The 23,956-nt window shown below is 44.3% G+C and overlaps 1 protein-coding gene and 2 long non-coding RNA genes across 3 annotated transcripts; 2 read left to right on the forward strand and 1 right to left on the reverse strand.

Annotated features, from left to right (window-relative positions):
• Nucleotides 1-831: 831 nt before the first annotated feature.
• atp13a1 (ATPase 13A1) lies at nt 832-18,852 on the reverse strand. The gene is made up of 25 exons (XM_035770798.2): nt 18,332-18,852; nt 17,998-18,087; nt 17,444-17,707; nt 16,948-17,103; nt 15,663-15,732; nt 13,364-13,470; nt 11,939-12,068; nt 11,625-11,680; nt 11,363-11,489; nt 10,685-10,822; nt 10,403-10,523; nt 9,925-10,082; nt 9,611-9,786; nt 9,298-9,408; nt 7,957-8,082; nt 7,623-7,731; nt 6,941-7,134; nt 6,052-6,148; nt 5,633-5,823; nt 5,433-5,547; nt 5,033-5,229; nt 4,185-4,327; nt 3,877-3,988; nt 3,322-3,465; nt 832-2,169 (listed from the first exon to the last, which is right to left on the reverse strand). Exons 1-25 carry the CDS (start codon nt 18,680-18,682, stop codon nt 2,059-2,061), a joined length of 3,594 nt encoding a protein of 1,197 aa, XP_035626691.1. The 5' UTR covers nt 18,683-18,852; the 3' UTR covers nt 832-2,058.
• Nucleotides 18,853-19,179: 327 nt separating this feature from the next.
• Nucleotides 19,180-22,570, forward strand: LOC127929980 (uncharacterized). The gene is made up of 3 exons (XR_008136432.1): nt 19,180-19,524; nt 19,745-19,830; nt 22,433-22,570. It is a non-coding gene; the product is annotated as an uncharacterized LOC127929980 (long non-coding RNA).
• Nucleotides 20,961-22,406, forward strand: LOC127929979 (uncharacterized). Its single transcript, XR_008136431.1, has 3 exons — nt 20,961-21,188; nt 21,396-21,701; nt 22,140-22,406. It is a non-coding gene; the product is annotated as an uncharacterized LOC127929979 (long non-coding RNA).
• Nucleotides 22,571-23,956: the final 1,386 nt, after the last annotated feature.

Here is a 23,956-nt window from a genome sequence, read left to right on the forward strand (position 1 = left end):
TCATTTGAAATAAATAACTTGAGCCCTAATTTATGGATTTAATTTGACTGGGAATAGATATGCTGTTGGTCACAGATTTAAAAAAGTTAAATGGTGCAGACAAACATGGAAGCTCTGCTTCCATCTCCTCAGCAACTTTGCAGACAAGCATTTTGCTACACCTGCAATAACATCTGCTAAAAAAATGGGCCACAGAATGGGCTTCAGGATCTCGTCACGGTATGTCTGTGCATTAAAATTGCCATAGACAAAATGCATTTGTGTTAGTCGTCCGTAGCTCATGCCTGCCCATACCCTGACCCGACCACCAACATGGGGAACTCTGTTCACAACATTGACATCAGCAAACCGCTCGCCCACATGATGCATTACATGACATTACATTTAAGTCATTTAGCAGACGCTCTTATCCAGAGCGACTTACAATGATGCCATACATGTATGTGGTCTGCGGTTGTGAGGCTGGTTGGACGTACTGCTAAATTCTCTAAAACGGCATTGGAGGCAGCTTATGGCAGAGAAACGTACATTCAATTCTCTGGCAACAGCTCTGGTGGACATTCCTGCAGTCACCATGCCAATTGCATGCTCCTTCAAAACTTGAGACATCTGTGGCATTGTGTTATGTGACAGAAGTGCAGATTTTAGTGGCTTTTTCTTGTCCCCAACACAAGGTGCACCTGTGTAATGATCATACTGTTTAATGAGCTTCTTGATATGCCACACCTTTCAGGTGGATGGATTATTTTAGCAAAGAAGAAAAGCTCACTAACAGGGATGTAAACAAATTTGTGCACAACATTTTAGAGAAATAAGCTTTTTGTGCGTATGGAACATTTCTGGGATCTTTTATTTCGGCTCATGAAACATGTGATCAACACTTGACGTTTATATTTTTGTTCAGTATATATATAGGTCGATGGATGTCCCGTACCAGTCATTATGATATCATCCCACCTCTGTTACCAGTGTAGTAATCTCAGCTACTAGACTATAATCTGTTACAATAGATTGCCAGTGTAACAAGACATTAACATTTTAGTCATTTAGCAGACGCTCTTATCCAGAGCGACTTACAGTAGTGAGCACATACATTTTCATACTGGTCCCTTATGGGAATCAAACCCACAACCCTGGCATTGCAAGTGCCATGCTCAACCAAGTGAGGCACACGGGACTTAATTACAGTCCTCTCAAACACAAACATCAAGAAAAAGGATCTGAAGACTATTTTTGTGCCCTCTCAACTTGACTTCCAGTTTCAATGTATGCAACTCACTCATCACCTTAAAAATATATGTTCAACCCCTATGTAGGTATAGTAGGCAGTGCACTGCATAGGTAAATGGAACATGACAAAGTAGCACTTGACAAAAAAAGCACCACTTGTATTTGTTGGTCTTTTAGAAGTCTGTAAGAGTTTTATCTTTTTACAAAATGAAGAAGAGAAAACAAAATGGGAAAAAAATCAAACACTTCGCAATTCTCTTGGAGAACGCCCTGTTGTGTGTGTGTGCACGTTTCACATGGGCTGGCACACAATCTCTAACGCCACACAATACTGCTGTCTTCTTGGCCTTCAGTGAGAAAAGGGAGGGATGGAGAGAGGGAACAGGAAAGCAAGAGAAGGGGGAGTCTAACTAGACTTGGGTTCCAATAGTATTTATTTTCTTTCAAATTCTTTAGCTGCACTTATTTCAACTTGCCTGGCGCAATGGAACAGTCCCAAAAGTGCAAAACCAAAACGCTCAAAGTATTCGAAAGGAAGAAAATACCATTTGAGCCCAAGTTTGTCTCTAGCACAAAATAAATGTAATTTTAAATACATCACTGAAGAAGGGGAACAGAGGGACAGAGCAGAGATGGGGTAACATTTAGGGGTGTGGTGCAGCAGTACTGCGCGTCTGCCTGACATGCCTAGTCCATCTCCTCAGCTGTCTTGTGCGTCACATCAGCCTTCAATCTTTTCCTCCCTCCACAAGTCTCCTCAATCCTTTCCCTTTACAGTTTGGTTGCCGAGGGCAGCGGGTTGCTCGGGGCAGCTGTTGGCACGGCAATTCAGGAAGGCAGCCTCAGGGTTCCTTTGCCCAGCAGGAACTGCAGAACGCGGTCAACCAGCAGGGCAGCGACTAAGTCAACCACCAGGACTTGGGCGATAACTAGCTTGAACTGCAGGGCAGAAAACACATAAGAGGTTATAATAATTTATACATCCTTTTGCGCTGGTTTCCCAGACACAGATTAAGCCTAGTCCTGGACTTAAAAGGAGAACTTCAAAACATTTTATAATAAACTTAGTTAATTCATTATAAAGATTCATACATGCTTATAACAAGTTATAAAGCAATACATCAAAAACAAACACACAAAACGTGTGTGAAAGTACACATGTTGGATCTTGATTTGACCAGTTTCATTGCAGGAGGAAAATAATCCGGCAGGAGAAGTTGAATGTTTGAAGCAATATGTAGAATCGCCACCAGGGGGCAGCTGGAAGCGGTGTTTCTATACAATGCAATAGCGTACCTACAATGTACCTTGGACTGCAAGGCCACTGTGTGCCACTTCCAAGTAGGCTACAGCGCGTCTCGTGTGTATTCTTATGTGGATTATAAAACATTGACATATTTGTAGGGTGTATATGTATTTTTCGTTAGGGATAATCATTTTATTTTTTTTATCAATTTTATGTTCAATTGTATGTTCAATATTATATGTTCAAGGCAAGAAATAGGCAGAACCAATTATTGGTGGCCTCAGTGCCTGTGTGGTCCAGCGTCTACAGCCACTGACCCCGGGACATATATACCAGAGTTGGCATTGGTTCAAATCCATCCCACTTCTCTATGACCACCCCCCAAATCTTTCCAACAATGTTCTCTCGCTTCAATAAAAGCAAAACAAATACAAAAGGCGTGGGATTGCCCCAACTTTAAGAAATAATAAATCATTGGACAAATAACAATTAGATTGTGAGCACAAGTCCAACATAAAAATGATTATAAGTAATACAAGGTATGCTAAATTGACTCATAGAACATGCACCGACCTAGCAAGCAACAATAGACTGGGAAACAAACAGTAGCCTATTATGGGTTTTCACACCTTTCAATAGCCGACAGAACATGGACAAATATAGCTCTACTGGTCTGAGAAACATGACCTCCCCCTCAAGGAGAAATAGAGAACAGCGGCTTTTCAGTGAACATAACTACTATAAATCACAAGGCTCATTTGAATTCCCTAATGAGCAGTACATTTTTCCGGGACAAAAAAAGAGTGATCAGATTAAGGCCCGACATCTGTATAATATATGCTGACCTCTGTTGGTATATCTACAAGAGCAAACTGCTCGTTGAATTCAGGCGAGGACCCTGAGAGAAGGCCCACGATGGCCAGACCTGACAGGGCAATACTCCACAGCAGCGGTTTGTTCTCTCTCAGAGACTCCATGAAAGGATGACCCTAGAAAAAACACACAGTATTAGTGGAATACACGTGTATTATTAAATGATGGCTAGGATAAGTACTGAAGAGTCTATTCATTGTATAGAAAATGAGCCACCTTTTCAATTAGGTATCCCTTATGTAGGCTTAATGAAGCCTTCATAAGCCCTACATAGAAGCCTCACAAATATTTTATATGCAAAGAAAGGCTTTATAAAAGAGATCATAGGATAAGTACTGAAGAGTCTATTCATTGTATAGAAAATCAGCCACCTTTTCAATTAGGTATCCCTTATGTAGGCTTAATGAAGCCTTCATAAGCCCTACATATAAGCCTCACAAATATTTTATATGCAAAGAAATGCCTTATAAAAGGGATCATGAAGGCTTCATTAAACCTAAGATATGGAGGAGGAAGAGCAGCAGTACCTTGTAGTTAATGGCAAAGGTAGCCATCTGCATGGCCATAGACATTATGTACACAGTGCTGTTGATGAGACTGGGCTCAAACTCTTTGTACAGGTCCGCAAACCTCTCCGCCCTAAAAGGTAAAAGGACAACAGACAGAAGATTAAGAGAGGGGATACTTGGACAGGTTGGAAATAAGACCATGTAAATTATTGTAAGGTGAACATGTACGGTTAGTACTGGGTGGGAGCAAATACAGTATCAACAAGTCTGTAGGTATCTATAGTGTGTGTGTGTGTGTGTGTGTGTGTGCGCGCATGTATGTGTACCTTGGAGGACTTCTGCTCTGTGCTCCTTTGTACAGGTATACCAGACTACAGAAGTGAACAGCAAACTGCAGCAGCACTGTCAGAACAGTGTACAGGTTGAAGATGTTAGGTAAGGGCCGCTCTTTAGACAGAGTCTTCAGGGGCTGGACAGGACAAGAGAAATTAGGATGAAAACTTAAAAAGGGAGCTTTCCCCTGTATGATCCATTTCCTGGAGCGTTTGGTGCCCTGAGCCGCACTATAAAAGCATGTATGACACACAAATTAATCCCGGCTAAAACATATCCTGGACTTGCGTTTCTCGCGGGTCCAAGTTGCAGGACCAGAGTATCAGGAGTCGCGTGGAACGTTTTGCCTGTTGTAAACTAGCTAGCTCGCTAAAGTCATGTAGAATGTGTGTCTTGCTAATCGCACCCTGAAAACGGTTATTTTCAGGTCTGGTGAAAGCAAAACGGATGTTGTAGAATTCTCACAAACACTCCAGGAAAACAGACCAGGGCAACAAATTGAATGTGAAAACCCCCTAAGTTGAGTTAAAGCTTAACTTGAAACTAGGGCTACATAATAATATGGATTCCTACCAATCAAAACTAGAGTACATGCATGTCATACATGTAGTAAGTACACACAGGTTCTTTCTTAATACTCTTTCCACAATTTCTAATGTTGTTTTCTCCTAAAAAAATGTCGGCGGGAACTGAGGAGAGGATTCAAGGAAAAGTAACGCTTCCCTCTGATGTTTTGAAGAAGCAGGGAGGGAGGCAGGAAGGAGAGGACACAAGGAACTGAAGGAGGAAAAACGATCAAGGGATAGCAGTACTGTGTTTTTACCTCCATGTGACCTCTCACCTTTGACCTGGAGATGAAGAGGAAGCAGCCAGCCAATAGCAGACCCTGTAGGGTGGCCTGGAAGTCACTGAACTTGACCCCCTCCAGGTAGAGAACAGACTGGCTGTAGGCCAGCACCAGGGCGTTCAGCGCCAAGATCTTAAACATCTGTAGTGTGGTCACCAGCGTACAGCGGCCCTGCTTTATCACGTGGCAGACTGGGGAGGAGAGATGATGAGGAGATGATAATCATGTAGTGAGAGAGTGAGAGAGACAGTGAGAGAGCGAGAGAGACAGTGAGAGAGCGAGAGAGACAGTGAGTGAGTGAGTGAGAGAAAGAAAGCGAGCGTTTGTGTTCATTTGTGTTTGTATACAGTACGGGTGTAAAAAAATGTGTGTTGATTATGTGTGTGTTCCTCACTGCACTGTATGGAGGACAATTTGGAGGTGAAGGGGGCAGCAATGGAGGCATCTCCCAGTTTCACTACTTGTATCTGATCTTCTTCCAGCTCCCTTAAGACTTGACTAATCCTCTCCTACAACAGAATAAACACCAAATGGTTAACACGCACACACGTACACACACCCCTCCCTCCCTACACACACACACACACACCCCACCTTCTGCGCGGCTAGCTGCTCCTCTCTCTGGGCCATGACCCTCTGCCTGGCTGCCCTGGAGGTCAGTTTGACCCCTGAGCTGGTGACCGGAGGTAGGGAGGGTCTGGAGTCGGCTGCTGGGGTCTCCTTCTCTCTGCCCCTCTTCCTCCTCTCAGGCATACGCTCTGGGGCGTTCGCCAACAGAGCCACACCTGATGGGGGGAAAGGTGGAGGGAAGGTTGAGAGGGTAGGGGGAGAGAGGGAGAATGGACACAAAATGATTCCCATATAGTGACATTGTTTATGATAAGAGGATGGCATACATTTGCCTACTGAGACAATAAAGGTTGAATTGAAGGTGTCATGGACTAAGACAGGTGTGCGCGTTAACGTTGCTGAATATTGTGCACAGCTTTGAGTGACATGTCGAGTGACCTCACCGATATGGGCGTGTTTGAGTGCTCCGACGTCATTGGTCCCGTCTCCGCACATCAATGTTGTATAGCCCAATCCTTTAAGACTAGTGATTACAAACTCCTGGAACACAATAACAATACACACAGTTAGCACAAAACGACACAGCATAAAACTAGCCTCAAAATGTACCGGCAGTTCTTGAGTGTGTTGGTTGTACACCGAGTGTACATAACACGAAGAACATCTTCCAATTATTGAGTTGGACTCAATAAGCTTCAATTCGTCAGGGAATGGACTCGAAAGCGTTCCACAGGGATGCTGGCCCCTGTTGACTCCAATGCTTCCCAAAGTTGTGTCAAGTTGGCTGGATGTCCTTTGGGCGGTGGACCATTCTTGATACACACAGGAAACTGTTGAGCGTGAAAAACCCAGCAGCGTTGCAGTTCTTGACACAAACCAGTGTCTGGCACCTACTACCATACCCCGTTCAAATGCACTTCAATCTTTTGTCTTGCCCATTCACCCTCTGAATGGCACACATACACAATCCATGTCTCAATTTTCCTAAGACTTAAAAATCCTTCTTTAACTTGTCTGCTCCCCTTCCTCTAAACTGATTGTAGTGACATCAATAAGGGATCATAGCTTTCACCTGGATTCACCTGGTCAGTCTATGTCATGGAAAGAGCAGGTATTCATCGTGTTTTGTACAATCGGAGTAAATGTAGCCTATTTTTAGTTATCTAATAAATTAATTCATTCATTACAACAACCAAGACAGAATTGACCATAGCGCACTACTTTTGACCAGGGCCCATAGTGCACTACTTTTGTCAAAAGTAGTGCACTAGAAAAATAATAGGGTGCCATTTCTCACACAGCTAACGTCTACGAGGAGGCAAGAAGACTGACCTTCTGTTTAGGGCTGACCCGTGCGAACACCTGGACATGGGGCAGGAGGGCATGGAGCAACCGCGTGTCACTGGTCAGTCTGGTTAGCCCCTCCCCCGTCACACACAGATCATACTGATCGACCAGCGAGGGGACGGACGGCGGGGGCAGCGGAACACACACACTGCCGTCTATAGACTCCCACTGCCACTCACCTGGAAGGAACAACGCCACAAGTGACCGTATTATGGAGCATTCTTAAAACAGCGACATACTACGCCTGGGTTAAATACATATTATGTCAAATAGTCTCAAGTACTTAAGGTGCGCTTGATTTGGTTTGCATTTTATTCCATTGCACTGGGGCAAAGTAGACCAAGTGCAGCTCAAGTATAATATATATGCATTTGACCCAGGTCTACAACACATGCACTGTCCACTATAGATCCCATCATTACAACAATCATATGGCTATATCATCAATGCATTAGTCTGTAGGTTAGTCTATTACAGAGCCCTCCAACCATGTTCGTGGAGAGCTACCGTCCTGTCTGTTTTCGCTCCAACCCCAGTTGTAACTAACCGGATTCAGCTTATCAACCAGCTAATTATTAGAATCAGGTGCACTTAGATTAGGGTTGGAGGAAAAACCTACAGGGCGGTTATCGGATCAAGCATAAATGGGCTCTTAGTGTGCCCCTACCCTGGTTGGGTCTGGCCTGCAGTATGAGCGTGTGTTCCTTCTGGATGAAGTGGAGCTCTCTGGCCACATGGCACGCTGTCAGAGGGTTGTCACCTGTTATCATCACCACCTGAAGGAGAGATGGAGGAGAGGAGGGTTATGTATGTGTGTGTGTGTGGTGTGTGCGTGCGTGCGTGCGTTACGGAGTAAGTGCGTGCATGGATGTGCCTGATATTACTGTGATAATTGTAATCTGAACCGAACCTTTATCAGTATCGGTGTGTGTCTTTTCCTGCTAATGAGTCTGTGCGAATGTGTGTGAGCGTGCGTGTGTATTCGGAGGCCGCCTCCTCACGTGATGCGACGCCTCCTGGATCTCTTTGATGACAGCCTTGCTGTCAGTCTTCAGGGGACACGAGACGACCATGAAGCCGGCAAACTGCAGGTCACACTCCAGAGCATCACGAGTCACCTCCCGCACCTGTACAGACCGCCACAAGGCACCCAGTCACACAAACAACCAACCCCTGCTGTAAAAGAGAGCCACTCTCATCTAGCCACTTGGCTGAGGTTCACGAAAAGCCCTGTAGCTAACGTGGTACTTTATTTATCTCGAAGACCCAGAAGTACCTCACCCTCCCTCTGAGCTGTGCAGCTTGGTTGTTGAGAGTATTGAAATAGCGTGCCACGTTAACTACGAGGCTTTCGGGAAACTCATCCCCTCACACAGAGCAGGACACAACAGATAGGTGAGTTAGACAGGACAAGTAGATAATGGATCCAGAGCATCTGGCACCGCCTATCAAACCACGCTCAAAGTCGCTCAGGTCACTGGTTTTGCCAATTCTAACATTCAAATCAAACAGTAACTAATGCCTCGATTCCCGTCTGCCTGCTTTATATAACGGCCCATTTTCGTGAACCGGGTGGTGTACCTAAAAACGATATTACTAACAACAACAACATATTTAACACATTTTGACCAAGTGATCCATGGAATAAGTATTGCTTGTGTAATACAATACAATGTAATATCATCTACAATGCATGTTCTTAACCCTGGGTAACATGGGCTTGGGAGTCTCACAGAGACACTGGTATCCTCAGTACTCCACCAACTATCCGTTTCTCAACTCAATATTTATTTTCATCCCCCAAAATGTTTTTTTTTTTTTCCTTAAGTGCATTGTTATTTTTCTCTCTGCCCCATGGAAAAATGCGCTGCCCCATGGAAAAATGTGCTGCCCCATGGAAAAATGTGCTGCCCCATGGAAAAATGCGCTGCCCCATGGAAAAATGTGTCGAGTTGCAGGATATTAGTGTGCAACAACAACAATTATCTCTGCCACATGACAAAATGTGCAGAACTGCAGGAAAAAGGCCCCATGGAAAAAGTTCTCTCCCATGGAAAAATGCGAGTTGCAGGATATTAGTGGTCAATTATCTCTGCCACATGACAAAATGGCAGAACCAAGGAGTTCTTGATGCCAAGAGGCGGGTCTTCCAGCCATGCACTGCCAAAGTCATAGTAAAACTCATAGTATGCTAGTTGTTGTTTTTTTATCTCACGAGTTGTGATCTGATTATGAGGGGGTCCCTGATGAATTTACTATCACAAAAGGGATCCCCGGCTGCAAAAAGTTTGAGAAAGATCGATAGGACAGGTAGGTGAGTTGGACAGGACAGGTCGAGTTACCTGTTGGTGGCTGAGGTGTCCGATCTCTCTGTAGCCCAAGGCCAGAACCCTGGCCCCTTCTCGGGACATCTCCCTGTGCACCTGGTCATAGCTGTCTGGGCACTCTGAGAACTACAGAAACAAACAAATGGCTAGAACAACGGTAATGACTGCAACAATGGCGTATTCACTCAACACTGAGACGGTGTACTTGTACGTGAAGTGTGGTACAGTAGACATGTATTATAGTAGACATGTAATTACATTGACCATAAAGACATATTCAATTATACATTCAAATGTCAGTGGTTCTATTTCATTCTATGATATTAACCATGTCCCTGAGTGTCTCTGGAGCTCCTTTGACAGTGGAGACATAGCAGAGGTCAGCGGAGCCCAGTTTCTCATAGGAGGCGAGGACGGACATCCTCTTCAGAGCACTGGCAAAGTGGAACCGCTGGTGGATCTTCAGGCCTGGGGTCTTTATACCGCGAGCAAACACCTTTTCATCTACACCACACAGAGAGGGACAGAAGGGTAGATATGATGATGTAAACACAGAGACACACACACTTTCTCTACTGGTGTAGAAAAGAGGAGACGGAGCAAAAATCCTGAGGTACACGGGCTCACACACACACACACAACCTTTAGTGAGGGTCCAGTCAGCAGCAGTGAGCATGGCCTTCTCCAAAGGGTCGCCTACCAGCTGTCCGTCGTCAAGGGTAACCAGTGAGTGACAGGTAGCAATCACCCGATGCGTTTCCACTGGGATCTCTGACACGGGAGTCACTTCTTTCCCTTCTCTGGAGGAGTTTACAAAACGTTTACAAACAAACAAATGTAAAAATGTACTTCATATTCTTCCAAAGATTTTAATATGATTAAATAAACGCTCAAAACATGTCTGTTGCTCTTGACGTGTCACTCCTCAATAGATTCACAGTATGACACCAGCGCATAAGGGCATTGGTAGACACTTTACTTAACCCAGACCGCTACGGTGCATTACGATGCCGTTAGGAAGCCTTTAAAAACGTTTTAATATTATCAGGTCCAGTCAATCTTTGGAAAAAAATTGCAACAAAGAAATGTATCATACTGAAAAATGTAAAAGAGAGTGTACCTGAGGCCAGCGACCCCCCGCACCACCAGATGGTCGCTGGTCAAGGTGCCCGTCTTGTCGAAGCAGCACACCTCCACCTTGCCTGCAAACGGGATCCTGAAGGGCTCAGTGCAGAACACATCTATGAAAGGGAGAAGAAATAAAGGGGTGAGTCAAATAGCAGAACAGCGAGGAGGACTAACAAACATTACTATTCCACTTTCAGAACCACTTTCACAACACATACCACCGCATACCACCCCAACCCCAACACACACACACACACACAATCTGTTGACTCACAGAGCTTGGCCAGAGCGATGAGGGATGTGTTGACTGCCAGAGATAATTCTATAGGAAGCTCAGGTGGAACCACAGAGGTCAGGATGAGAGTACACTCCAGGAACAACTTATACCGGTTCCTGCTAGGGTCCTTAGTTCCTGCAGGGGAGAGAACACACAGAGACAGTTGCACACCTATAAGTAGTAGTTACTCACACAGAGAAAGCTATGCAGCATGTTCATTTATAAAATGTTTGCACACATGCCTGTAAGTTGCTTTGGATAAAAACATCTGCTAAATGTCAATTAGGTCAGGAAAAAACCTGCTGCTCTCTACTGACCTCAGGGCCTATTTTGACAACTTGTTTTCTTATGTTTTATAAAGGAGGAATGTGTGTTTAAGTCGTGTGTTTTTTATTTTTATGAATAGGGTCCTCTGCCAAAATGTTCATACATGTCTTAGGGAGTAAAAAACAAAAAAATTCACCTTAAAATCTGTCTTGGCTAAGATATAAACAAACTGTAATAATGGAGAAATGTTCTAAATAGGACCAACTGTACGTCTGCCTCTGCATTGCTTGTTCCATGTGGTTTTAAGACTGGGTATCTGGGAAGAACTTTGGGACAACCGCTGACGTAAAAAGTGCTTTATAAAATCCATTTGATTGATTGATTTGCGTTGTTCACTGGATAACTCACCTTCCACCCACACATATCCAGCAGCAGCGATGGCGAACACCAGGAGGAAGAGGATGAAGATGAATGTTTCTAAGTTGTTGGCTGTCACCCTCTTCACTCCAAACAAGATGGTCCTCAGCAGTTTACCCTGTAGACAGGTGTGGTCAACAACACCAGGGTTGTATTCATTAGTGAACACCGTCGCAAAACACTTCGCAACAGAAAATGAAAACAAGCGGTTCTTATTGGACAAGTTCGGTAGTCAAGAGCAGCAGCCCCTCACCTGAGAGGTATAGAATCCGGTTCTCAACACATAAGCCACACAGCCATTGTCCACAGCTGCAGAAAATTGTAAAAGAAGAAAAACAAACTATTATGATTTGCTCTAAGTAAGACAAGATAGATACAATCACTGAGGGCAGTTTCAATCCATCTATCCTGAGGCTGAGGGAGATGACAAAATTTCTCTAAAATTTAGATTTGTTTAAAATATTGCTAACCGATAACAATCTCAAAGTGAAAAAAAAAAAAAAAGAAGCTGGACATTTCTGCTTTACGACAATTGAATAATACACGGCATAGTAGGTAGGAACTGACGTTTGAGTCCAACAGTGGCACGGAGCGGGGGGCTGTGCTGCACCACCTTGGTCCCACCAGAGATTATGTGGAGGCGGGCGTCACCCTGAAGGTCCAGTACCCTCTCTGGGTCCAGATCCTCCACTGGCTCCTAAACACACAACATGGTGGAACTTCAAGTTTAAAACATTCCTTTTAAGGATTTATGGAGCCTATGATTTCTAAGCATAGGATTTTGATAAAAAATGGATTTGTGAAGCACCTATGATATTCTACGCTTCTTTTTGTGAATCATCTATAGTAACATTCCCATCGTGTTGACAATCTACAGTGATCATCATTGAGATGTTTCTACAACTTAGTTTGAGTCAATTGATAGGACATTATTTGGAAAGGCACACACACACCTGTCTATATAAAGGTCCCACGGTTGACAGTGCATGTCAGAGCAAAAACCAAGCCATGTTGTCGAAGGAATTGTCCGTAGACATCAGAGACAGGATTGTGTCGAGGCACCGATTTGGAGAAGGTTACCAAAACATTTCTGCAGCATTGAAGGTCCCCAAGAACACAGTGGCCTCCATCATTCTTAAATGGAAGAAGTTTGGAACCACAAATACTCGTCCTTATAGCTGGCCGCCCGGCCAAACTGAGCAATCGGGGTAGAATGGCCTTGGTCAGGGAGGTGACCAAGAACTCAATGGTCACTCTGACAGAGCTCCAGAGATCCTCTATGGAGATGGGAGAAACTGAAACGTCACGTCTGAAGGAAACCTGGCACCATCCCTACGGTGAAGCATGGTGGTGGCAGCATCATGCCGTGGGGATGTTTTTCAGCGGCTGGGACTGGGAGACTAGTCAGGATCGAGGGAAAGATGAACGGAGCAAAGTACAGAGAGATCCTTGATGAAAACCTGCTCCAGAGCGAGCGCTCAGGACCTCAGACTGGGGTGAAGGTTCACCTTCCAACAGGACAACGATTCTGTACACACTGCCAAGTCAACGCAGGAGTGGCTTAGGGACAAGTCTCTGGATGTCATTGAGTGGCTCAGCAAGAGGCCGGACTTGAACCCAATCAAACATTTCTGGAGAGACCTGAAAATAGCTGTGCAGCAACGCTCACCATTCATCTTGAGAGTATCAGCAGAGAAGAATGGGAGAAAATCCCCAAATAGAGGTGTGCCAAGCTTGTAGAATCATACCCAAGAAGACTTGATGCTGTAATTGCTGCCAAAGGGTGCTTCAACAAAGTACTGAGTAAAGGGTCTGAATACTTATGTAAATAGGATATTCAATTTTAGAATGAGGCTGTAACGCAACAAAATTTAGAAAAGGTCAAGTGGAATGAATACTTTCCAAAGGCACTGTATATTGTCCAGATAGACTGCATTATTTTGCATGGATGTTATCTAGTCTAGTATAGCACAGGCTTCCAGTCTGTCTGACCTTCATCTGAGGAACGGACTCTCCCGTCAGCATGGCCTCGTCCACGATGCAGCGCCCTCTCAGCAGCAGCACGTCACATGGAACCAAGTTCTCCTGGGGCGAGCGGCCTGGGGGGGGGGAAGAGAAAGCCATTTATACTGTGCCAAACCAACGTCAGAATGCTGTTCATTGACTACAGCTCAGAACCATAGAATTCTCAAAGCTCATCACTAAGCTTAAGGTCCCTGGACTACACCTACCTCTGCAACTGGATCCTGCACTTCCTGACGGGCCGCCCCCAGGTGGTGAGGGTAAGCGACAACACATCTGCCACGCTGACCCTCAACATGGGGGCCCCTCAGGGGTGCATGCTTAGTCCCCTCATGTACTGCATGTTCACCCATTAAGTTTGCCGACTACACGAAGGGTGGTATGCTTGATCACCGACGATGATGAAACAGACTACAGGGAGGTTAGAGACCTGGTAGTGTAGTGCCAGGACAACAATCTCTCAGTAAATGTCCGTAAGACAAAAGGAGTGGACTACAGGAAATGGAGGGCCAAGCATGCCCCCATTCACATCGATGAGGCTGTAGTAGAGCGTGTCGAGAGTTTCTCTCTGTCCACATCACTAAGGATCTATCATGGTCCAAACACACCAACACAGTCGTGAAGAGGGCACGACAATGCCTCAGAAGGCTGAAAAGATTTGGCATGGGCCCTCAGATCCTCAAAAAGTTCTACAGCTGCACGATCGAGAGCATCTTGACTGGCTGCATCACTTCTTGGTATGGCAACTGCTTGGCATCAGACTGCAAGGCGCTAGTGCGTATGTCCCAATACATCACTGGGGCCAAGCTCCCTGCCATCCAGGACCTCTATACCAGGCATTGTCAGAGGAAGGCCCAAAAAATGGTCAAAGATTTAAGCCATAGACTGTTCTCTCTGCAACCGCACAGCAAGCGGTACCAATGCACCAAGTCTATAAATAACAGGACCCTGGACAGCTTCACCTCCCAAACCATGACTTCTGAACAAGATTGTTACAACTAATCAAATGGCTAGCCGGACTACCTGCATTGACCCTTTTTTCCACTAACTCTCTTGCACGGACTCTACGCACACACACTGGACTCTACCCACACATTCCCCACACCACATACTTAAACCCCAACACACACACACAACATATGCTCAAACACACATACTTTCAAACTCACCACATACACTACCGGTCAAAAGTTAAAACAATTACTCAATCAAGTGTTTTTCTACAATGTAGATAGTGAAGACATAACAACTATGAAATAACACACATGGGATCATGTGGTAACCAAAAACGTGTGAAACAAATCAAAATATATTTGAGATTCTTCAAAGTAGCCACCCTTTGCCTTCACCTGGAATGCTTTTCTAACAGTCTTAAAGGAGTTCCCACAAATGCTGAGCACTTGTTGGCTGCTTTTCCTTCACTCTGCGGTCCAACTCAATTTTGTATCTTATCTTTAACTCTGCATTGTTGGGGCCTCCCGGGTGGCATATCGGTCTAAGGTAACGCATTGTTGTGTTTGAGGCATCACTACAGACCATGGTTCGATCACAGGCTGTGTCACAGCCAGCCATGACCGGGAGACCCATGATGGCTGCGCATGAGCTGGCTTCGGTTGCCAGCTGGATGGTGTTTCCTCAGACAAATTAGTGCTCCTGGCTTCCAGGTTAAACAAGCAGTGTGTAAAGAAGCAGAGCGGCTTGGCAGGGTCGTGTTTTTGGAGAACGCATGGCTCTCGACCTTCGCCTCTCCCAAGTCCGTAGGGGAGTTGCAGCGATGGGACAAGACTAACTACCAATTGGAAATCACAAAATTGGGGAGAAAAAGGGTTAAAAGAACAAAAAATAATAATGTATATTTTTTTTTTATCTGCATTGTTGGAAATGGACCTGTAAGTAATAATTTGATTCTTAGTCGACACCTGTTGTCTACGACGCATGTGAAAAATAAAACTTCATTTGATTTTGACTGGCTGTGGACAGAGGAAATACGGAACTGAATTCTCCTGGGGGGAAGACAAAGATATACGCACAGTGTCAAACTGGCTGGGGCTCTATCTCAATTAGTCTCTTCACGATTCCTCGCATCTCTTCTCCTCAACAGTATTCGAGGACAAAGTCCAAGGTCCCTCCCCTTTTTCTCCAATTTATTTTAAAAAGGAGGCGAGGATATAAGATGCGTGAAATTGAGGAAAGATGATTTGAGAAAGTGCCTGGTTCTAGATTAAGAAAATACTCCTGAACGGGAAGGGTTAACAGACAGGAACCTTACCTATTGAGACAATGTCCCCGGGGACTAGTTCATCACTGGACACAGGCCTCCACTTCCTGTTGCGGTAAACCTGTTGGGAAACATGGGCACAAACGTGTAAATATCAGGGGCCTGTTCAGTAGGGAGAAAGCTTTTTTGACACCGAGTAAAACAGGGAGGTACTAGCTACACTTGTTCAATAATAAGAACACACAATGATGTTCATTTTCCGTTTCAAAACATTTTACACGGTGTTCCCTACTGAACACGACACGGACAGATCTATATAAATCCAGATCAAATCGATCATTTGGTTAATGCAGCATTTCCAAAACTAGAGGTCACAAAACTTTGACAGGGGTGGAAAGGTAGCCTGGCGGGTTAGGAGTGTGGGGCCAGTAACCGAAAGGTGGAAACCGAAAGGTTGCTGGATCGAAACCCAGAGCTGACAAGGTAAAAATCTGTCGTTCCGCCCCTGAACAAGGCAGTTAACTCACTGTTTCCCGAGCGCCAATGACGTGGATGTCGATTAAGGCAGCCCCGCGCACCTCTTGGATTCAGAGGGGTTGGGTTAAATGCGGAAGACACATTTCAGTTTAATGCTTTCAGTTGTACAACTGACTAGGTATCCCCCTTTCTATTTACACCAATTGTAGCTCTAAATTTGGAACGACATAAGCTATACGCTATTTATTATGACCCTATTCCTGCCAGCTAAGACTCTCAGGAACAAGGATGTGTCTTCTGTTTCCCTCTACCACGCACACAAGAATAATTCGTTAGAATCGAGTAGACAGAACCAGACACCAAATCAGACTGGGGGGAAAAGCATATCATAATTGAAAGCAATGATGGTGTTCTTTTCGACACAGAAGATCATACACAATTATTAGCAGATGATTTTCTTAACTTCCCAATACCTTTCTGATGAATTTCAGTCACTTCAAACCATACTTCCTTCTGATTGAAGAACTGCCATACTGATTTGCCATAGACACAAATAAAAAAGTTAAGATTGGCTGTTGATTACATTACCTTTTTATTTTACACATGGTGGGGTTGCAAAAAATGTTTGATAATCAAATTGGGCCATAGACCAAAAAAAAAAACTGGGAACCCCTGGGTAAATGAGCCTGATGCTAGTATATAGGGAGAGTCAGGGCCTTCATTCTACAACTACAATAACAAGGCTCTGGTGACAATTTGATGATCTGCACTTGAGCAAGAAGAGCATGCACCTTTGCTTGTATCGTATCAGCAAATATCAAAACGACATGATCATTTGGATAAAGAAACCGTAGTTCACCTGGATCATGTAGGGTTTGTTCCCCATGCGTCGTATCTCAGACATGTTCCTCATCTGCTGTTGTACCAGAGAGGCTTCGAAGGCCACCAGCATGAAGAGAGTGAACACGCTGTAGTACCAGTACTCATCCAGACACCACAGACCCACACAGAACACCTGAGGAGGGGGGGAGAGAGAGCATCCATCTGTACAAATGTTGAGCCAAGCGGTACTGTGCTGGCCTGGTTGATGCATCGGCCATCCACCACAGTTGCCAGAACGGTAGTGGAAAGGACCACGTGAAAAGAAAATATCAGAGCTAGTGCAGTATGTTTCAGGTCAGGAAGATAGTATTAAAAGGGTATTAACTATTGAGTCAATTCAATCCCCACATGCCCTTAAAGAGATCAATATAGAAAAGGGAAGAAAGAGACTAGAGAGGGATTTTGCTACGTGTCACATTACTACTTGACAAAACAACACGCAAATATGCATGCGCACGCACACACACACACACCTGGAAGACAAAGAAGGGAGCGGTGGCTCTCTCCCTGAAGAGCTCCAGGAAGTCCGGCACCACCATCTCAGCGCGGTTGGTCCCATAGCGCTTCTCGGCGGCATGCAGGTCTGTCTCCTCCTGGTAGCCTCGCCAGGCCTGGAAGAAGCCCATTGGCTGTCGGACGGGGAACGACACGGGGAGGAAACACTTCCTCTCCTTACTGTCGAAGATGTAGCAGATCTTCTGGAACTCAAAGGAAAGGATTCCCTCGCCGTTCTCATCCTGAAGAGAGAGCAGGAGAGAGAGCGATAGAGAGTGAGTACATGAATTAAAACACACACACAAAATATGCCATCCAAAAAGCAGTTTAACTGACTAGCATAGAAATGTTAAGAGAGGACCATTCTGACACCATGCATTTCCCACAAGTTGTAACCAGTATACCTGGGTCATGTACAGCAGGGCACACCGTAGCAAAACATTTTGCAACAGTTACAAATGTTTTCTCCCCATTGAACACAACCATTGTTTAAGTAAACAAGGTGTGAGACAGGGGAACAAGGCAAACTTACCCGGTCTCTCTGCAGTGGTACCAGCTCAGCAGAACCATTGTTGGGGGTGGGTATAACCTTAGCCAGGGTGGCCTTGTGTGGGTCTGGCTCCTGTTAATACACATCGATTCACAGCATGTGAGTAATTCATATACTCTGACAGACACAGCCATATAAATCAGGTCCAAACTTTCTGAACAAGAAACACAAATATATGACACATCATTTGAAAATGTCCTTGTGTAGAGCATAAAATAATGCTGACTAGAGTGATCAAAAGTTAAATTGGGCAGTGTTGGTTCACAATCTCCAATAGCTAATTCCAAAACAACCGCAGACGATCTATCCACTTTACCTTTGCGCAGGTGAGCAAACAGTGCGCGTGCACGGACCAATAACCGGAGAGCGCTGTGAGGACGTGAGCGATCCCGATGGCGGCGAGAGCTAGTAGGCCTGCTTCTGGGTACTCGGAAGTACCGTATACTACGAGCCACAAGTACAACCAGCCAGGGTACAGCACGGCTAAAAAAGGTAGAACCGTGCCGTGTAATAGCCGGGGCCTGCGCCGGTACATTGACACCGAGCTAACGTTCTCGTCGTCAGTCTCGGCGCTGTCATGCTGGCTGTGGTTGTTCATAGAGGGGGCCATTTGCAGGTCTCCCGATCCCCGATTCCCGTCCCCCGCAACCACATCCCCCTGTTTCATATTCCCCTGTTTCGTAGCCCAGTTAATTTTCGTCCCTCTCTCTCCGGGGCCTCTGTTTCCTCCAGCTCCCCCTAGTTATTATTGTCTCTGGTAAGGCAATTCAATCTAGTAGTTTTAGTCCGGTGTCAGGTCCAGTTTTCTGTATCGGCTCGTTCTCACACAGCTGCTTCCGTGTACGCAACCACGTAAGGACACGTAATGTCCTTTTTGCTGTCGTGTGGTTACTTCCTGTCGAGAGAGATGCCGATTTGATCCCATTTGTTTGACATCAAATATCCTAAATCAAGTGCATTTAATTAAAAGGAAATTTACGAAACAATGGTTAACAACATAAAGGCTAAAATATCACAGAGCATTCGGTTGTTTCTCCTTTAAGAAATCGACGCTTTTGTACTCAAGCTATCAAAATCTGTGATTGACAACAACCCAGGACCAATGGGATAGAACAATGGCAGTATGCAAGTGGTTTCGACCAATCGAAATAGAGGAGGGTGTATGCAGTAGATATTCTCCGTATGGCTGTGAACACTTGTTTTATAACTTTGATTCTCACTTTACTTTCTTTCTAAACAAGCCGTCAAATTACCTCCATCGCAAACATGTGTCTTCAACGTTATGCATTTGATTCCATTTCATAGCTATCTATTTTAGTAAAAAATTCTACGTTATAAACTGTACTCATTCACAACAATAAAATACAGTTGTGACTGCACCAGTATCTGTGTAAGAGACCTCTAAAGTCAAGAGATGGCTCGGATTCAAGATCAAACTATATAATGTCAAAATACGTTCGTTGATCACCAAATATGGAGTTTCGCTAAGCAAATCTTCATTTACTCTCGGTATGTACTCCAAAAATGTCTAAATAAAAATTGACAAGTAACTGAACAAATACCTCTTCTGCATGGCCATGGCTAGAAGGGATTTATCAAACTTTTGTCAAATTATCGTCAGATCTGACTTTTCATAACAGGTTAGGAAAGAGGATCTAATTGGAGATTTCAACATTATATGTATTATTGCTACCATATGTCATAGGCACTTATGCTACTTTTTTCAAAGGCTTTAAAACTGGTAACAAAGATGTTGAAAGAAGTTAAAACTAAAGAATAAACCAACGGACCAGTTCAGCTACAATAAACTTCTCGGTAATGTTTGTTTTTGTTGTAATTGCTATAACTGTCATATGTTGTTGTTTATCTACCTTAGTTGAATGACTGTAAATGGCTCTGTATAAGAGCATCTGCTGAATGACCAAATTGTAAATGTCAAAAAGACTTGCAGAGCAAGTCATAATGAGCTCCGCCCTCAAGTGCATATTTGGTGACTTGCAGAGCAAGTCATAATGAGCTCCGCCCTCAAGTGCATATTTGGTCGATGCGGACCGGATCCAAATTTGAACGAATCAAAGATGTTTAGGCTACGTTTCACAAGTTTGAACATCACAGTACAGTACTGTACAGTATGGTACAGTACGTTACAGTAGAGTAACGTACCATACTGTACGAGTTTTGTTGAATCGAGTACAATAAAGCAGAGGTTTTCCAACTGGGGTCTGCAGCGATACTGCAGGAGGTCCACATAAATCACTGGGGAAGTAGATAAATGGCTTCATTGCCAAAACTCGAACTGTCCTTTTAATATGGAGGAAATTACAGTAATTGGAGCTAATTACAGGATTCTTCTGTAATTCTGTAACATTTTTAAGCAGGCCGTCTAAGAAGTGGTAATTTTCGGGATGAAAAAACGGTTTTAGTGTCATCTTAAACGACTAACCCCAGATACAAAGCATGCAGACAAAATATTGAAATATATATATATATATTTTAATACCTTCTTTGAAAACTAACAATCAAATAAAAGCTAGACAGTCAGGTGGAATCTAAAAAAGACAGGCATTCAGGGAACATGCCCATAGATGTTTTTATAATGATTGAGCAGAGGAACACAGCATTAGCAATGGCATAGAATTGCAGAAAATCTGCTTTACAACAGCAACATTTTCTCTACGCCGCCAAGATACCTTTCTAGCTAATAGACTATGTTACAGTTTACTCTTCCAATGAACTGTGGGGAGGTCAAAATAATGAAACTGTCTACCAAATCGATTCATTTTAAAATGTACGGTACAGTATAGTAGTTTAATTCAGTAGACCAGATTACAGTTCAGTAGAGTTTAAGTCAGTAAAATCGAGTACAGTTTAGTTCAGTACATTAGAGTATAGTAGGGTACAATATAGTACTCTATACTTTACTTTTCTTTACTGTACTGTATGCTACTTTTCTTTACTGTACTGTAATGTACTTTACTGTACTGTCCAAACTTGTGAAACATAGACGCCTATAATTGGTTCCGATTTGGTCCATGATTGGGCAAAATATAGGCCGGCCCGGACGTCTGTGGACGTTCAGGTCAAGGCTGGTCCAGACCGGACCAAATCTGAACCAAACATAGGTGTCTAAATCAAGGCCGGTCCGGACCGGACCAAATCTGAACCAAACATAGGTGTCTAAATCAAGGCCGATCGGACGGACCAAACCAAATCTGAACCAAACATAGGTGTCTAAATCAAGGCTGGTCCAGACCGGACCAAATCTGAACCAAACATAGGTGTCTAAATCAAGGCCGGTCCGGACCGGACCAAATCTGAACCAAACATAGGTGTCTAAATCAAAGCCGGTCCGGACCAAACCAAATCTGAACCAAACATAGGTGTCTAAATCAAGGCCGATCCGGACCGGACCAAATCTGAACCAAACATAGGTGTCTAAATCAAGGCCGATCCGGACCGGACCAAATCTGAACCAAACATAGGTGTCTAAATCAAGGCCGGTCCGGACCGGACCAAATCTGAACCAAACATAGGTGTCTAAATCAAGGCCGGTCCGGACCGGACCAAATCTGAACCAAACATAGGTGTCTAAATCAAGGCCGATCCGGACTGGACCAAATCTGAACCAAACATAGGTGTCTAAATCAAGGCCGGTCCGGACCGGACCAAATCTGAACCAAACATAGGTGTCTAAATCAAGGCGGTCGGACGGACCAAATCTGAACCAAACATAGGTGTCTAAATCAAGGCGGTCCGGACCGGACCAAATCTGAACCAAACATAGGTGTCTAAATCAAAGCCGGTCCGGACGGACCAAATCTGAACCAAACATAGGTGTCTAAATCTCATAGGCGGTCCGGACGGACCAAATCTGAACCAAACATAGGTGTCTAAATCAAGGACCAAATCTGAACCAAACGGTCGGACGGACCAAATCTGAACCAAACATAGGTGTCTAAATCAAGGCCGGTCCGGACCGGACCAAATCTGAACCAAACATAGGTGTCTAAATAATAATAATAATAATAATATATGCCATTTAGCTGTGCGCTTTTATCCAAAGCGACTTACAGTCCATGTGTGCATACATTCTCCGGACCGGACCAAATCTGAACTAAACATAGGTGTCTAAATCAAGGCCGGTCCGGACTGGACCAAATCTGAACTAAACATAGGTGTCTAAATCAAGGCCGGTCCGGACTGGACCAAATCTGAACTAAACATAGGTGTCTAAATCAAGGCCGATCCGGACTGCACCATAAAAATAAAGAAACAAAGACGTCCAAAAGACTTAGCGATCAATTAGTTTTTCTGACATTCTGTCCACAGAAGAGGACACACAGTCCATGACTGGACTTCACTGTAATTGTCTATGCATATCTCAGAAACTGTTCTGCATGTCCGTGTCATCCTCCAGGCAGGTTGCCATGGATATCACCGCCAAGTGTTGCCATAAGGAGATGGAATGCTATGGGCAGTGTGTGGCCTCCCACCCTTCAACATCGGAACAGCACTGTCAAGACCTGAAGATGAAGGTGGCACAGTGTACCTCGTCACAGTAAGCTGTTGTCTCTGACAATATCAGTTGTGCATGTAGCCTAAAATCCATAACCTATTTAGCTAACTTTCAACTCCTTATGGGGGAGTTGGGGGGGAGGGGGGTAAGAAGGGTGGACATGGGGAATGAACTCTGGTCTCCAGTGGGGAACAGTATATTTGACTAGGCGGCGAACATTAACACTAGACCACAGGCTTTCTCCTAGGCCTAGACGCTATTCCTTCCACTGTGCTGCTGCTTGTTCTTCGAGGGTCTAGGTTGGGTTACTGTAAAGAACTGTTGGTGTGAAAATAATTCAGGTGCAGGAAGTCAAACCCGTGAGTACTGTACAGTGCTGATGTTGTGAAGTGTAGGATTGTGTTTGTTTTCTTCAATGTCTTATTGATCCATGTTTCTCCAGCCCTGTGATCCAGAAGATCCGGACAGACTGTTCAAAAGAGTTCACAGAGTTTGAGCACTGCTTACGAGAGAACCAGAACTCACCTACCTCCTGTTCAGGACACGTAGCGCGCTTCCTCGGCTGTGCAGAGACAGTGGACCTTGCCGGAGTGCGTGAGTGTTCACTGATTGTAGATCAGTCTTCGGCTCGTTCACCACAGCCCTCAATTCTTTGTGATTATACTAACTTTTGACTGGTTCCCCTTGGCCTTGAGAGAGTGCTTTACATCAGTGTCTTTCCTCTTCGTCTTCAAGTACCCCCAAAAGTAAACACTAAAGAAATATCTTATTACGTGGTGTAAACTGGGTCTTTCTGTCCTTAGTATTCATACCTGTCCACTGTCCGTACTCCGTACTGTATTTGTTTTGCCATTTTGATCATCTCGGGTAAACCCGGAACTAAAATATTGCGCAATTTTGTCATTTATGTTTACATAATCTGTTTCTGAGAGATTACCTTTTTGAATATTTGGTGTAGTAGTTGAAGTGAATATACTGTATCTCCTCTTTCAGCAGTGAACCCGGTTCCTCGGCCCTCTTAGGACCCAGCAGTGACCATCATCCATCCCTCTCAGATATCTCCTTCCTGCAACACTGACACCGGACTGCTCTATATATCATGGATAAATCAATGCCCATGTCATTTTGATAACTTCCTGACTTGGTACATGGATAAAGTGGACTCTTGTCCATGGCTACTTTAGGATTTGTCAAAAGAACTCAAAATCCTAGACATTTACCATTTCTGGGACTGATTTCTGCCCGAGACTGTGAAGAATCAAGACGGGTTATTTATTGAAGTTCTTTCATAAATCATCGATGCTACAGCTCTCTGAAATACAATGGGAATCAGAGGAGTCGTTTTCCCTGTATGTGAAAAGAATCACTCAGTGCGACTGACTATGCAGCAGGTTTTAGTGTGTAATACATATTTACAACACCGTG

The sequence above is a fragment of the Oncorhynchus keta genome, chromosome 5, assembly GCF_023373465.1.
Source record: "Oncorhynchus keta strain PuntledgeMale-10-30-2019 chromosome 5, Oket_V2, whole genome shotgun sequence".
Lineage (NCBI taxonomy): Eukaryota > Metazoa > Chordata > Actinopteri > Salmoniformes > Salmonidae > Oncorhynchus > Oncorhynchus keta.

What these genes read in the sequence shown, in the direction of transcription:
- atp13a1 (XM_035770798.2), bottom strand. Translation starts at nt 18,682, where the DNA reads ATGAAACAGGGGGATGTGGTTGCGGGGGACGGGAATCGGGGATCGGGA. An exon ending in TACCACTGCAGAGAGACCGG is followed by an intron (nt 17,708 to 17,997) that starts GTAAGTTTGCCT and finishes CTCTCTCTTCAG; the next exon opens with GATGAGAACGGCGAGGGAAT. An exon ending in TGACTGGACCCTCACTAAAG is followed by an intron (nt 9,787 to 9,924) that starts GTTGTGTGTGTG and finishes TGTGTGGTGTAG; the next exon opens with ATGAAAAGGTGTTTGCTCGC.